The following is a 16584-nucleotide window of genomic DNA, read 5'->3' as shown; positions in this document are numbered from 1 at the left end:
AGTCATTACAAAAACAATAAATTAATGAAATAAGATCATGATCTCTGTAAATCAAAACCAAATTTTCCCCTAAGTAATGTTTAAAAAGCTAAAAGCTAAATATAGGAAGATTATACAAGAGAAAAGTCTCAACATAATTTACCATGAATTCATAAAACTGAGGTAAAACCTATATTAAATACTATCAATTCAAAATAATTTTTAATAATAGTATTTCCTAGTTTCATATTCTACAATAATTATGTAAAGTATTTTTAAACTTACCCAAATGAAGTAATGTAAACTGGGCTGCCAGTTCCTTTGCATCTTCTAACGTAGTACAGAGTTTGTCTGGCATAAAGTAACTCTGGGATCCATTTGCAATAGCAGGAATAACAATTTTATATACCAAGAGTACCTTCCCATCTTGACTTGTTGTTGAATATAAATAATATTCTGGTGGTGCCCAATTATTTTTGTTGCAGTAATAATCCAAATGCATTACTGCAGAATTGAAATGATTGGATTTTAAAGAATACATACTAATTGGAGTAAGCTTTGTTCCAGGAAAAAATGGATAAGTGCATCTTTCAATTTCAGGGGGGCTTGGGCTATGTTGACCATTGAGACGAGCTGGAAGAGTTGGTGGTTTGCCTAGAGTTTTTGGGTGGCTTTCTTCCTTGTTAGCAAACACAATCAGATTTTCGGAATTAGGGCTAATCTGACCATTAAGATGCTGTCTCCAAGTGTTTTCTTTATTTACTGGTTTTGCCAGTGTTACCTCAATACTTGCTCCATCAATGCATTTTCCATTCATAACTGACATAGCAGCCACTGCATCTTCTCGGTTGAAAAAGTGAACAAAAGCATAATCTCTAAGTTTCTTTACTCGTTCAACTGCACCAGGTTTGAATTTGTTGAATTCTGCTTTAATAGTTTCCTCTGTAGTTGAGATCATTAAATTTCTTACATAGAGAACTTTAACTCTCTGCATGGTTTCCTCATCAACCTCCTTCTCTGGGTCAGCCCAATCTACCTGTATGGTATGGCCCCATAGTTGGAATGTACCTGTAAAAAAATAAATTAACCTGAAGACAATTAAAACAACTAAAAGTCAAAAACTATTAAATAAAACTTTCTCGAAAGAAGCAGGAACTCCAATATCAGTATATTTGGTTAAATATAGTTTCTCACATGATACCTTCCATGAAAGTTTTTACTAAGGCAAACCCAGCCAGAACTTACAGTGGAATTCAAGAGTCAACAGTACAAATACATTTCAAAAATAGACATTTATTGGGGCACCTGGGTGGCTCAGTCAGTTAAGCATCTGCCTTTGGCTCAGGTCATGATTCTAGGGTTCTGGGATGGAGCCCTATATTGGTGGGAAGCCTGTTTCTCTTTCTCCCTCTGCCCTTCCCCATCCCTCTCCCCCTGCACATGCTGTCTTTGTCTCTGAAATGGGTTAGATCTTAAAAAAATTTGTAAAAGACCTTTAACAAAAGAATTAGGTACCGTCCTTTGGATTTTTACCAAACAACAATTAACACCACAATAAAAGTGTATATGTGTATATATTCAGTAAATTCATATATTATTACAGATAATGACTGATTTTATAGGGACAACTTCTTCTTGTCTTTTTAGAACCATTTACTTTACTTCCTTACTCAAAAAATCTCTTTATCTCTTTAAGGGCATTACATATTATCAAAATATCAATCCATAAGGTGCTGTCATTTTTCTATATTTACAATTAGGTTAATATGAAAAAATAAACTTTAAAAGGCAAGTTTACCTGGGATTAGTTTTCTCCTAGCCATGGCAGCAGCTCTGTGAGATTCATATTCAACAAATGCAAAACCACGATTTTTGGTCTTATCTGTGGCACTTGGATAAACAATGACATCTACAACTCCTTCTGTAACTTTCTTCATTTCATCCAAAATTTCTTCTTTCTTCTTTTCCTTAGGAATAGCTCCAATAAATAATCTGCAATTATCCAAGCTTACACACACACCAATAAACTTTCCTGGTCGAATTTCATAATTATTAAGAATTCTGATGGCTAATTGGGCCTCTTCTTTTGTAGTGTACATCACAAAAGCATACCCTCGATTTTCACCACTAAATTCCATCATAAGTCGAAATTCATATATCTTCCCAGCTCTTTCAAATACAGGAACTAACTCATCTTCATACATATCACGAGGTATTTTTCCTACAAAAACTTCACAGCCTCTCGGTGGAGGGGGACCTTCCCAACCTGAAAGACAAAAATAAACAAATTCTAATAAGATATTTATATGCACTATTCAATGATTCACTCATTCCACAAATTTACTGTGCCTGCTATGTGCTATGCACTATTCTAGATATTAATGGTACAACAGTGAACAAAATAGAAGACCCTTCCTCATAAGGCTTACATTCAACAGAGAAAAGAGATAATGACTAGTGCTATGAAGAAAAATAAAGCCACAGAAGAGCTTATATTCTCGGTATTCAGGTAAACCTTCTCTGAGCATATGAGGTTTAAGAGGAGATGAGAAAAAAATGAGGGAACGAACCTTCCAGATATATTAAGAAAGAGCAAGTGTTTTGTATGTTAGAACACCATAGAGCACACAGGCCTATACAGCTAACACATACTTGAAGTAGTACTAAAGTTGTAGTGCTGCCATCCAGGTGCCTAGAGGCAAGATTTTATCTTAAGTCTAATAAAAAGCTAACTGGAGGTTTCTGAGCAAATAAAGTACACTGGCTACTAGTAGAAAGGCAAAACATCGTATTTATGTAGCTGTTTCCATTTGGTTTGCCTCTAGTATAAACACCACTCCTCTATTCACTGTTCTTTCAAAATCCTCCCCAAAATAACCTCTCCTTTAACAGTACTCTTTTTCCCAGTGACCCAATCCTGACTCTTCATAAACCCAAGTAGTAAGCCCAATAGACTTCACCAAAAATTGTTAGAATACACAAATTCTGCAAAGTTGCAAGATATAAAATAATGTACAGAAATCTGTTGCATTTCTATACACCGATACTGAAAAAGAAAAAAAAAAAATCAAGGAATTGACTCCATTTACAACTGCACCAAAAACCATAAGATAACTAGGATGAAACCTAATCAAAGAGGAAGAAGATCTATACATTGAAAACTACAGAATGCTCATGAAAGAAAATGAAGAGGATACAAAGAAATGGAAAAAAAAAACCCATGCTCATGGACTGGAAGAACAGATAATGTTAAAATGTCTATACTACCTGAAGCAGTCTACTCCTTTAATGCAACCCATATCAAAATACCACCAACATTTTTCTTCTTTTTTTTTAAGATTTTATTTATTTGAGAGAGCAAGCAAGCATGATATGGAGAAGGGTCAGAGAGAGAAGCAGACTCCCCACTGAGCAGGAAGCCTGATGTGGGGCTCAATCCTGGTACTTCAGGATCACAACCTGAGCTAAAGGAAGATATTTAACTGAGTCACTAAGGCACCCCATCCACTAGCATTTTTCAATGAACAAACAATCCTCAAATTTTTATGGAGCCACACAAGACCCCAAATAGCTAAAGCAATCTTGAAAAAGAAAAATAAAGTCGGAGGCATCATAATTCTGGACTTTAAGCTATATTACAAAGCTGTAATCATGAAGACAGTATGGTATGGTCACAAAAATAGACACATATAATAGATCACAATAGACACAAAATAGACACAAATAGACACAAAAATAGATCAATGGAACAGAACAGAAAACCCAGCAATGGACCCACAACTATATGGTCAATAAACCTTTGACAAAGCAGGAAAGCATATCCAGTGGAAAAAAAGGTAAGTGTCTTCAACAAATGGTGCTGGGAAAACTGAACAACATTCAGAAGAATGAAACTGGATCACTTTCTTATACTATACGCAAAAATAAATTCAAAGTGTATGAAAGACCTAACTGTGTGAAAGGAAAAAAACATCAAAATCCTAGAAGTGAACAAGGGCAGCAACCTCTTTGACCCCAACCGTAGCAATTTTTTTTTAAGATTTTATTTATTTATTTAAAGGGAGAGGGAGAACCTCAAGCAGACTCCACACTGAGCACAGAGTCCAATGTGGGTCTCAATCTCATGACCCTGAGATCATAACCTGAGTTGAAATCAAGAGTCAGATGTCTGACCAACTGAGCCACCCATAAACCCCAGCCATAGCAACTTCTTACCAGATACATCTCCAGAGGCAAAGAAAACAAGAGCAAAAATGAACTATTAGGACTTCACCAAGATAAAAAGCTTCTGCACAGCAAAGGAAACAATCAACAAAACTAAGTCAGCCTACAGAATGGGAGAAGATATTTAAATGACTTATCTAATAAAAGGTTAGTATCCAAAAATCTATAAAGAACTTATTTAACTCAACACCCCCCCCAAAAAAAAAACAAATAATCCAGTTAAGAAATAGGCAGAAGACATGAATAGACCTTTTTCCAAAGAAGACATCCAGATGGCCAACAGACATGAAAAGATGCTCAATATTGCTAATCATCAGGAAAATACAAATCAAAACTATAATGAGATACCACCTCACACCTGTAAGAAGGGCTGAAATTAATAAAACAAGCAACAACAAATGTTGGTGAGGATTCCAAGAAAGTAAATAAATTTCCTCTATACCATTGGTGGGAATGCAAACTGGTGAAGTCACTCTGGAAAACAATTAGGAGGTTTCTCAAAAAGTTAAAAACAGGGTTACCATATGACTGAGCAATTGCACTACTAGGTATTTACCTAAAGGATACAAAAATACTGATTTGAAGGGGCATATACACCCCAATGTTTATAGAAGCATTATCAACAATAGCCAAATTATGGAAAGAGCCCAAATGCCCATCAACTGATGAATGGATAAAGAAGTATACTTTGGAATATTACTCAGCCATCAAAAAGAATGAAATCCTGCCATTTGCAACAACATGCATAAAGTACTATGCTAAGCAAAATAAGTCAGTCAGAAAACGACAAATACCATATAATTTCACTCATATGTGGAATTTAAGGAACAAAACAGATGAACATAGGGAAGGGGAAAATAAAGAGAAGGAAGCCAACCATAAGAGACTATTAACTATAGAGAATAAATGGGAGGCTCCTGGAGGGAAGGTTGGCCAGGGGAGAGCTAAAGAAGGGATAGGTATTAAGCAGGGCACTTGCTGCACTGAGCACTGGGTATTATATGTAAGCAATGAATCACTAAATTCTACTCCTGAAACCATTATTAACTATATGTTAATTAACTAGAATTTAATAAAAAATTGGAAAAAAGAAAACCCAACCAACCCAACTTTCTCCTCAACTATTTCCTAAACCAAGAGCAGAGTTGAAAAAAAAATGTAAGAGTCAAACATGCATAACATACATAATCTACCAATTTTCCCTCACAATGGTAAAAATAACTGCTAAGGTATTTCAGCAGTTATAAGGAAAGAACTATTATTTGGAATATTTGTGGATATATATACCTAATGTATATTGAAGACTCAATAGTTTTGAACATAAATAAATCCACACCTGGAGGAGGACCACCAAATTTCCTTTGCCCATTTTCCTGTACCATGTTGTAACCAGTCTTTTCCATCAAAGCAAGTAATGCTGCTTCATTCTGAGTACCAGTTCTGACTTTACTGCATCCATTTGTTCCATCTATGTTTTCTTCATTCATGGTTGCAATTCCTAAAACAAAATTCAAAATCAGTGTTTATGACATGAAGCACCAGCGACCTATGAAGGATTTCTTTGGGGTTCAAGAAACCAAAAACAGTTGTGGCTGCTACAATTGGTGACCACTGTGGTCCTGCCCACAAAGTTATGTTACATAATGGAAGCTGGAAACTTCACTTAGTGTGACTGATCAATTAACCAGTACCTTTAAAAAGCATTAAGCTACAAAAAAAGAAGGCAAAAGTAAAAAAGAGAAAAGAACAACAACAAAAATAGAAAACACAAATACATGAAAGGAGTTAGAGAAGAAAAAAAGCAGAAATAACAAAATAAATATACTGCCGTCAATGAATATATGACCACTGCTGATCCACGGAGCCCAAAGTTTAAATTATTTTATCATATAGGCCAACTGGATTTTATGATGTTTTTTTAAAGATTTCATTTGTTTATTTAACAGAGAGAGAGAGAGATCACAAGTAGACAGAGAGGCAGAGAGAGAGAGGGAGAAGCAGGCTCCCCGCCGAGCAGAGAGCTCAATGCAGGGCTAGATCCCAGGACCCCAAGATCATGACCTAAGCCAAAGGCAGTGGGTTACACTGAGCCACCCAGGTGCCCCTGGATTTTATTATGCCTTATACTTTTCAGATAAATGTAGCCTAATGCCAGTATGGTTCAAGTTGTCAGCAGTCTTTAAGGACCCCACCAGTTATCAGAAATTGAACAGATCCTTGGAGTAAGTAAACAAATACCCTGTTCCAAGAAGCTGCTACTAGAGAAAGTGGGGATCAAAACCACTTCCTCTGAGCAGAAACAGGAACTACTGTGATTTTCAACTAGCAGCAGATTAAGAAAATTACATTAGGGGCTCATCAGTGGCACAGTCAGTTAAGCATCCAATTTAGTTTTGGCTCCAGTCATGATCTCAGGGTTCTGAGACTGAGCCCCATGTCCAGCTCCCTGCTCAGTGCAAAGTCTGCTTAAGGTTCTCTCTCCCTCTCCTTCTGCCCCTCCTGCTCATGCTCTCTCTCTCTCTCTCAAATAAATAAAACTTAAAAAAGAAAAAGAAAAAGAAAATTACATCAACGGGTAAGCAGGACCTAGAGAGAACCTGAGATCTATGTTGAGCACTATATATAAAGATGTGTTTTTAATTTTTTTAAATGAACTTAATTACCATATCCTTAGGTTGCCAGAAAAATCACTTTGATCCAAAAGATTAATACTCTGATTTACTCTATTTCTTAATTTTATGTCTCTCTTATTTGGTGTTATCATTAACAAATACAAAAATTAAAATCCACAGAGGTGCCTGGGTGGCTCAGTTAATTGAGTATTGCCTTCAGCTCGGGTCATGATCCCAGGGTCCTGGGGTAAAGCCCCACATCAGGCTCCCTGCTCAGCAGCAAGTCTGGCTCTCCCTCTCCCTGTGCCTGCTGCTTGCCTAGCTTGTGCTCTCACTCTCTCTCTGTCAAATAAATAAATAATTCTTAAAAAGTTAAAATCAAAATTAAAACACCTAGGCGACTCAGGTGGTTAATCATCTGCCTTCAGCTCAGGTCATGATCCCAGGGTCCTGAGATGGGAGTCCTGCATCGGGCTCCTTTGCTCAGCTGGGAGCCTGCTTCTCCTTCTGCCTGCCGCTCCCCCTGCTTGTACCCGTTCTCTCTTTCCCTCTCTGACAAATAAATAAAATCTTAAAAATAAAAAAAAAAAGGTTCTCTTAAAAAAAAACTAAAATCTTGCACTGAGCAAGCCATTTTTGACTTTCAACAGAACTTTTCTTATTATAAATGGAAACCAAACCACAGCACAGCATTTAAAAAAGTACAAAACTTTTAGCCAGAGCACCTCAATTTGACTTAGCTCTGCCACTTTATAGCTGTGCAAATTGGTCAGCTTATTTTCTCTCTACTCACTATAAAATGAGAATACCAATACAAGTTATTGCAAAGCCGCTGTTAGGATTAAATGGGGCAATGAAGTAAAAGTCTTGTTAGAATCACCTGAGGCTTAATTAAAGGTTAGTTTTGATAAATATAGAGGGCAGCTCATCTTATTTTTTCACATACCCACAGTGCTTTTGTTTTTGCTGTTCTCAGAAACATCTTGCATTTTCTCAAAGATTGGGGCAGAGGAGTTGTGCTGTGGCAGACACAAACCTAGGGAAGAGCATTAGCATCTCTACAGTGGACAGAGGGTGGGAATGGAGAAGACATTACCAAAGAATTTCGGCTCTAGAGTAAGTGAAAACTGTCACTGCAGTTTTACTCCCTAGTACTTAGTAGACTGTGGTTCTGAAGCCAGACTGCCTAGATTCAAATCCTTTTGCACTCAACTAGCTATAATTTTAACTTACTTAGCCCTTCTGTAACCTAATTTTCTCACCTTTAAAATGCAGAAAATACACTGCCTATCTCATAGCTTTCATGGATATTAAGTTAGCTAACTGTTGTTAAAAACCTCTAAACTCATTTTTTGGACATAAACATGAATACTAATTTTATGCATATATTGGAACCTTTAGAACCATTAAACATCTGCAAATAACTCTAGCTTAGAATCCAGATACTTATCTTTACAGTAACTGATTTCAGAACAAAAGTATGACACTGGATAAAAACAGGTTGAAAACAAAAATCAGAAGAGGTTCCGTTTATTTAGTAGCCTATTATAAACACAAGAAAACATGTATACATTATCTCTAGCTTCTAAAACCACTAAAAGGGAGTCTCAACCTTGCTAAAAGAAAATTATTTCCACAGATGAAAAAACTGAGGCTAAGAAAGATAAATTATCCAAGATCATGGGGCCAGAAAGTGGCACAGAAAGAATTCAATACGAGGTCTTCCTGATCTCAATATCCCCTCCTGCCAAGAAAATGCCCTTTTGCCACAATTTTACCTTAAAAGCCCCTCAAAAAACAAAGTATCCAAACTGACTTTTATGCAAGTGGAATATTCAGAAATTATGAATTCATATACCTAAGTCAAGTGACTCCTAGAATCCCTCCTAATTGTAAAATAGCTGAAGTTTTCTGAGTGATGAATATAGCTACAAACACATTAATATCACACATATAACAGACATACAAACTTTTCACAGTCTTTAAAGCTCTTTGCGAACTGTTATATTTTATTCAATGAAGTAATTCTGAAGAAAACAAGGCAGGAAAGTAGCTCATAGACCCATATATTTTCTACCTGCCATCTACCTTATTCCTTCAACTTAGTAGCCCAGTTTTCTTCAGGAAGCTAAGATTCATTTACCAAACTGCCGAATGAACGTATTGAAAATGAGATACTCAGGCTCCATTGGTTAAGGGTTTGACTCTTGATTTCGCCTCAGGTCATGATCTCAGGGTCCTAAGATAGAGCCCCTCATCAGGTTCCATGCTCAGCAAGGAGTCTGCTTGGGATTCTCTCTCTCCCTCTGACCCTCCCCCACCCCCACTAGTGTTCTCTCTCTAAAAAAAGGGAAAGAAAATTAGGTATTCAGTAGGCATCCTGAATTCAACATATCCAAAAGTGAGTACCACTTTATCTTCCAAACCTGTTTATATTCCTTCCTGTTTTATATCTCCCATCAATTCATCCATTCAACCAATAAATGGCATCACAACAAACATACTCCCTCTCCTCCAAACTTAAAACCAGCAACTTGCAAGCTAATGTAGTCTTCCTTTAATTCACAGCTAATCAGTCACAAAGACCTGCATATTTTACCTATGAATATATCTTGAAATCAATCTCTTCCTGTCCATCCCCACAGTCCGTCCTCAATTATTTCTTACTGGGTAAGTACTAGGTTCCTAACTGTTGTTCCAGGTTTTAGTCTTACGCCCTTCAAACAAAATCTCCACAATGCCATCAAGGTGATATAAAATGTGTATCTGATCATCTTAAGCTTTGACTACAAATCAAAAAACTAAGGGGAATCTTAGAAACAAAAAGGACCTTCAAAAAATAAACAAGCCTCAAAGGAAAATATTACTCTATTATTTTTACTACATAAATATTAAACTATTTTGGAGGGCAAAAAAGCAAAATCAAGATAGAAAATTTTAAACAAGGAAAAATTATCTGCAACACATACATTTAAGGTTTATTTAAAATAAAGATGAGCAGAATGGTGTGATAAATTAAAGAACAAATTCAAGTACCTAAATAATTGCTTAAATATAAATCCTGGCTTTTCCCTTACTAGCTCTGACTTTGGTCTTCAGTTTACTTGTCCTTAAAAAATGGATAATAGGGGCACCTGGGTGGCTCAGTGGGTTAAAGCCTCTGCTTTCGGCTCAGGTCATGATCCCAGAGTCTTGGGATCGAGCCCCACATCGGGCTCTCTGCTCAGCAGGGAGCCTGCTTCCTTCCTCTCTCTCTGCCTGCCTCTCTGCTTACTTGTGATCTCTCTCTGTCAAATAAATAAATAAAATCTTTTTAAAAAAATGGATAATAATAGGGCACCTGGGTGACTCAGTGGTTTAAAGCCTCAGCCTTCGGCTCAGATCATGATCCCAGGGTCCTGGGATCAAGACCTATATTGGGCTCTCTGCTTAGCAGGGAGCCTGCTTCCTCCTCTCTCTCTCACTCTCTGTCTGCCTCTCTGCCTACTTGTGATATGTCTGTCAAATAAATAAATAAAATCTTAAAAAAAAAAAAAAGTGGATAATAATAGTTTCTACCTCACAGCGTTCTTACCAGGATTAAGTATTAAGGGCTGAAAACTATTTTCATATAAACACTATAAATGTATTTACTATCTAATTAATATGCAACAATAAATAAAACTAACTTCTAATAAGTATTATTGTATAATAAATTGACTAATAAAATAATAAGAAAAGCACAAACTGCAGACCAGGGATTGCAAACTCAGGATTCATTCACTTGTCCAACAAATGTTTGTTGAGCACCAATTGTATGTGGATACTATTCCTTATGTCTGGGATACATCAGTAAATAAAAGACCAAAATTCTGATAATGAAAGTAATAAGGTAGGAATATATGTGAAAGGTAGTAGTGTTGCAGGGGACAGACAGGGATAGGACTCATGGAAGGAACTGACAGAAGAGAGAGTATAATTTTAAATAGGATAACTACTACTGACCTCAATGAGAAGATAACATTTGAGCAAAAAATTAAGAAACCCATCCATGCAGGTATTTGGGAAAAGCACTGCACACAAATAGAAAAACGAAGACAAAGGTACAAGGTACAAGTGTGCATGGCACACAAAAAGTACAGGCAAGGGAACTGGTATGGTAAGACAGTGGGGGGTGTGATAAGAATAGTAGGAGAGGAGGTCAAAGAGATAACAAGCTGTCACATGACACAGAGACCTTGTAAGTCAGGTCACAAAGGACTTTAGCTTTTATTCTGAGTTAAATGAGAAGCCACCATAGGTTCCTGAACACAGGAGTAATAGGATCTTTCCTTTCAAAAGGGTCTTTTGGCTACCGTTTTGGAAAGTGAAAAGAGGTGGTATGCCTGGTTGGCTCAGTTGGTAGAGCATGCAACTCTTGATCTCAGATTCTGAGTTCGAGCCCCACACTAGGTGTAGAGTTTACTTTAAAAATCAAACCTTTAACAACAACAACAAAAATGGAAAGCAAAAAGTGGAAACAGGGAGACTAATGAGAAGACTACAACTAAAATTCAGGTGACAGAAAATGGCAGAATGGACCAGAGAGGCTGGTGAAGGGAAAAAGAAGAAAAGAAGGAGTCTCTGATAGGAGATATATTTTTAAAATACATCCAACAGAATTCACTGACAGACTGGATATGGGTTGTGAGATAAACAGAGAAGTCAAGGATAACACCCCAGTATTGGCCTGGGCCATGAGAAGCAGAAAGATGAGGAAAACGAACAGACTTTAGGGGTAGAAACAGTTCAGTTTTGCACATGTTAAGTTTTTGTATCCACTAAATGACCAATTCAAATGCCTACAAGTCCCTGGGAAGAAATGTTAGATAAGCAGAAAGGCCAAGGATAAGACTCTAAGAAGTGTTAAGCACCATCTGAAAAGGGCTACAAAATTCTAGCAAATTGTTATCATGATCAAATCCAGTCTCCCAGTTATGCCAAATTTTCCAGTTTTTCAGGAGGGGAGCCAGAAATCTGCAGATTTTTATGTGACTCAAAATTTTTTTTAATTTGAGAACCAAAGAGCTACTTTTACCTACTAAACTGCAGAACTGGTGGGAATGCATTTGGTACAGCCACCATGGGAAACACTATGGAGGTTCCTCAAAAAATTAAAAATAGAATTGCCATATTATCCAGTAATTCCATTACTGGGTGTTTACCCAAAGAATAAGAGAACACTAATTTAAAAAGATGTATGTGCCCCTATGTTCACTGCAGCATTATTTATAAAGACCAAGAAATGGAAGCAACCTAAGTGTCCACTGATAAATGAATGGATAAAGAAGAAGTGGCATATTCCATATAGTGCAATATATTCAGCCATAAAAAAAGAATGAAGTTGTGCCATTTGTGACAACATGGATGAACCTAGAGGGTATTGTGCTAAGCCAGCCAAGTAAGTCAGAGAAATACAAATAACCGTAAGATTTCACTCATATGTGGAATTTAAGAAATAAAGCCAAATGGACAGACAACAAAAGAGACAAAACAGAAACCCCCCAAAATCCTCAAAACAAACTCTTACAGAGAAACCTGGTGGCTGCCAGAAGGGATATGGGTGGGTGGTAGGTGAAAGAGATGAGGAAGATTAAGAGTACACTGAGATAAGCACTGAAAATGCACAGAACTGTTTAGTCACTATATTGTACACCTGAAACTACATAATACTATATGTTATACTTCAATAAAAAATAAAGTAAAATATTGCTAAGCTACATAAACGTTATTGCATTTACATGTGTGATACTCAACAGACATAAAAATGGCATGACTAAAAAGTAATCTGGTAGAAAATCATGTTCAAACAGTCCTGGTTATATATTAGTTCTAAATTCCAATTCAAAACTTAATGAGTCAAATTCTCAAAATTCAGTTCAATTCTCTATACCGTTATTAAATGTTTTCTATGTCCAAGTCACTTTACTGGACTTTCAGTCATAATGATGACCCTAAGGGGCAGAATTACAATCACGAATGTCTGGTGCTGGGGACAGAGAGTAATATAACTTTCTACTTAGCAGACAGAACTGTGCTAAGTTAGAAAGGACTGACACAGAAGGTAACTTCCTGCCAAGTGGAAGTATTCAAACATGGTTCCTTGAAAACAGAGTATTGCATACTCAAAAAAACCAAAATAAACCAAACAAAAAACTGAAAATTATATCAAATATATAAACAGTAACAAACACTGTACAGACCAAACACCACCTATGGACTTCCTATGGTTTTAACTCTGGGCTGCGTCTAAGGGCAGAGACTCCATATGCCTTGAACAATTAGCCTGCTATCCATTACAGTGTTTTGTACATAGTAGGTGCTCAAGAATTATTTGTTGGATGAAGAATCTACAGAAAATTCAGAAAAATCCTCATAGGACTTCATATATTGTTAAGAGGCATGTATTTAATTGGAATTATCTTTTTAGATGGAAATTTGCTAATATTTATCAAAATCTAAAGTGTTTATAAACTTAGTAATCACTAAAAAATTAACCTACAGATATAGTTTCACAAGTATGCAAAAATATGTGGGCTGAAACAAGGTATGTAAAAGCAAAAATCTGGAAGGGCCCTGAGTGACTCAGTTGGTTAAGCATCTCTCTCTCTCAAGTAAATAAATAAAATCTTTTAAAAAAAGACCAAAAAATCTAAAAAAATAGCTAGTTGTCTATGAATAAAATATTTTAAAATTATGGTTAACTACATAATGGAATATTATGTAACTGTTAGAGAATGTCAGATTTGTATGTACTGATATGGAAAAATACTAAGAAATATATGAAGGTGGCACCTGAGTGGCTCAGTGGGTTAAAGCCTCTGCCTTCGGCTCAGGTCATGATCCCAGGGTTCTGGGATCAAGCCCTGCATTGGGTTCTCTGCTCAGCAGGGAGCCTGCTTCCCTTCCTCTCTCTGCCTGCCTTCTCTGCCTACTTGTGATCTCTGTCTGACAAATAAATAAATAAAAATCTTTAAAAAATTACATTGGAAAACAAGATGTTTACTGGTCTACCAACCGAAATATTTTGTTTAAAGATATTCACATATACATTCACACGTTTGTAGAAGCATAAAAAAAATTTAGAAATATTTACAAGACATTTAAACAGTAATTATCACTGGTAAGTAGGAATGAGGAGTCAGAGTACTCTAATTTTCACTTTTCTGTGACTGCCAAAAACATGTACTACTTGTATTAAAAGCAAGAAGCCTTTTTGAGGGTTTCCACTCTTCCTTAAATATAAAATCTAAACTCTTTAAAAAGCCATAGTGTTGCCTAGGTATCACAGTCAATTAAGCATTCAACTTTGGTTTCAGCTCAGGTCTGATCTCAGAGTCCTGAGATCAAATCAAGAGCAGCATCTGGGGCTCTGTGCTCAGTGAAGAGTCTTGCTTGAATCTCTCCCTCTTCCTCTCCTCCTTCCCCTCACTGCAATAAATAAATAAATCTTTAAAAAAGAGAAAGAAAAACAAAAGGTCACTTTTAAAAGTCCTTTCATAATCTGGCCCAGTCTACTTCTCCAATTTCATTTCTTAATATATGTGAACAACAATACTTACCTTTTTGCAATTTGTCAAATGTGCCAAGTTCTCACATACCAGCCTTTGTATATAGCCTGTTCCCACAGTCCTTTCTCACTCTCTTTGCCTTTCCCATTCCTAATATCCTTTAGGAAAACCTCCCCGTGACCCTCCCGTCTAAATGCTAACTAAGTATTCCTCTATTTGTACTATCATCACAGAACCCATCTGAGAGTGCTGGTCTGTCAATCCCTTCTACCTCCCTCTCCCCTAAATTTTGCCAAATAGCCGGAGTCTAGCCTTTCATTTCCAAATCTCTACCACCAGGTACACTCCCTGGTATGTGATTACCATTCAGTGAATAAGACAGAAAGGATGGGATTATTGCAACTAGAAATAATAGACTTGGGTGAGAGAAGACCTGAATTCTGTGCTTAGTCAGGAGATCTTTGACGGGTTACTTTACAACATTTACCTTTACATTCCTAATCTAGGAAATTCCATTTTATGTTTATTTCTGCATTCATTTATTTAGCACCTTATATACCCTGCATGACAGACACTTTATAAACATCATTTCATTACCCTGTGAGGTACTATTCTATTTTATTTCAAAAATAAACTGAGACTAAGATAAAGTTATAGTGCCCACAAATTGGTAGGGTAGATACTCAAATCAGAGACCTGTCTGCCTAAATGTTGGGCTCCAAGCTCTACTTTAGACTACCTCCATTTTAGATATTTAATAATCTGAGATCTCTGAAAAGTGATGTGATTCGCCTGAAATCATATAAATTGCAAAACCAGTATCTAAATCCAAATTTTTTTTCACATCAATCTTTTTTTTTAAAATACAACTGTAACAACTATTCAGTTACTCATGCCTCTTGAAAAACTATACCATTAAAAAAAAAAAAAAACCACACCTGTATTAACTTAGAGGGGGGAGAAGTCAACAAAAAAAAACCTCTTGGAAAAACTCTAATAAATAATGTCAGATTTTTTAGAGATCCTAAAAATTATCTCATTCTATCACCCACCTTAAACCCAACATTTCCTAAAATGGTATCCCTTAGAATACTATTCCAAGAGCAATTAACAGCCCTCAAAAATGTGTTCCATACCTAAATACATCTGAGAATCACTATACCACTCTTTTAAGAGTATCACAATGAAAATCAGTGTATTTAAGGCCATGAAAACTTTCAGTTAAAACAAATCTTTCAGCTATAACTTCTATTTCAACACAATACCCTACTCCTTCCACCCTACACGACCTTACTACTTCTATTAACTTTCTCTGAAATTATTTAGAAAATGCTGCCTTAACTACTCTTTACACAAACAGTTTCATGTTCCCTCACTATCCTGACTCTTTTTTCTTTAAAAGCATAGTGGCCAAAATTACAGAGAAAGATGTTAGTGTTCTATATAGCTGCATGGCATTGATGTTTCAAATCAAGCATACTGTCAACAAAATACCCAAATCTTTCTTAGCCTATGTCAAAGTAATTGGATTTTAAAGCCATACTGAATTCCATCATATTAGATTCAACCCACAATTTCTTAACTTCCCCTCTGACCTTTTACCCACTTGTGTCCCATCTACGATATGGCCTAACTTAACCTCCTTTTCCAAGATATAACTTTTTTTTAAAGAGAGAGTGAGAGGCAGGAGAGAAGAGAGGGAGAAGGAGACAAAGAATCCTAAGCAGGTGCCACAACCAGCATGGCCCCAAAATCATGAGCTGAAATCCAGAGTCGGACACTTAACCGACTAAGCTATCCAGGCACCCCCAAGACATAACTTTCTTATTTTCATGCTTAATTAAGAACAATCTTTCCAAATATAATCAGAAAATATTTTAAAACTGTCCTGGTTGGACCAGTGAAAAATGATTCTACACTTTTTTTTTTTTTATGTTATTTATTTACTCGACACACAGAGAGAGAGATCACAAGTAGGCAGAGAGGCAGGCAGAGGGGTGGGGGGTGGCTGACTCCCTGCTGAGCAGAGAGCTGATGCGGGCCTCTATCCCAGAACCCTGAGATCATGACCTGAGCCAAAGGCAGAGGCTTAACACACTGAGCCACTCAGGAACCTTCTACACTGTCTTTTTAAATAGTCGAAATTCTGTCATCCTTGTAATGAGACTGATTATTCAAGTAACAGTTCAAATCAAGCCTTTAGCTTGATCCATTTTAAAAATGTGTTTACATTTGAAGAC

General features: G+C 36.5%; 1 protein-coding gene across 5 annotated transcripts in view; it reads right to left on the bottom strand.

The window, feature by feature from the left end:
• The window catches only part of RBM46 (RNA binding motif protein 46), a 51780-nt gene that overhangs the window by 30713 nt on the left and 4483 nt on the right, over positions 1-16584 (bottom strand). For 2 of the 5 annotated variants that reach the window (XM_013045631.2, XM_013045632.2), the window contains exons 1-4: positions 7762-8028; positions 5540-5701; positions 1778-2245; positions 265-1047 (exon numbers count right to left, since the gene is read on the bottom strand). In XM_013045631.2, coding sequence (XP_012901085.1) covers positions 265-1047; positions 1778-2245; positions 5540-5701; positions 7762-7804 — 1456 coding nt within the window. In that variant the 5' untranslated portion in view covers positions 7805-8028. Of the gene's footprint in view, positions 1-264; positions 1048-1777; positions 2246-5539; positions 5702-7761; positions 8032-16584 lie in introns of those variants that run through there. The other 3 variants (XM_004772021.3, XM_004772019.3, XM_013045627.2) reach the window with 2 other exon arrangements.

Source organism: Mustela putorius, unplaced genomic scaffold (assembly GCF_011764305.1).
Source record: "Mustela putorius furo isolate JIRA1106 unplaced genomic scaffold, ASM1176430v1.1 tig00000056_pilon_pilon_pilon, whole genome shotgun sequence".
NCBI classification, from domain to species: domain Eukaryota; kingdom Metazoa; phylum Chordata; class Mammalia; order Carnivora; family Mustelidae; genus Mustela; species Mustela putorius.
The sequence above is the reverse complement of the archived record's forward strand: the minus strand, read 5'-3'. Positions and strand labels throughout refer to the sequence as shown.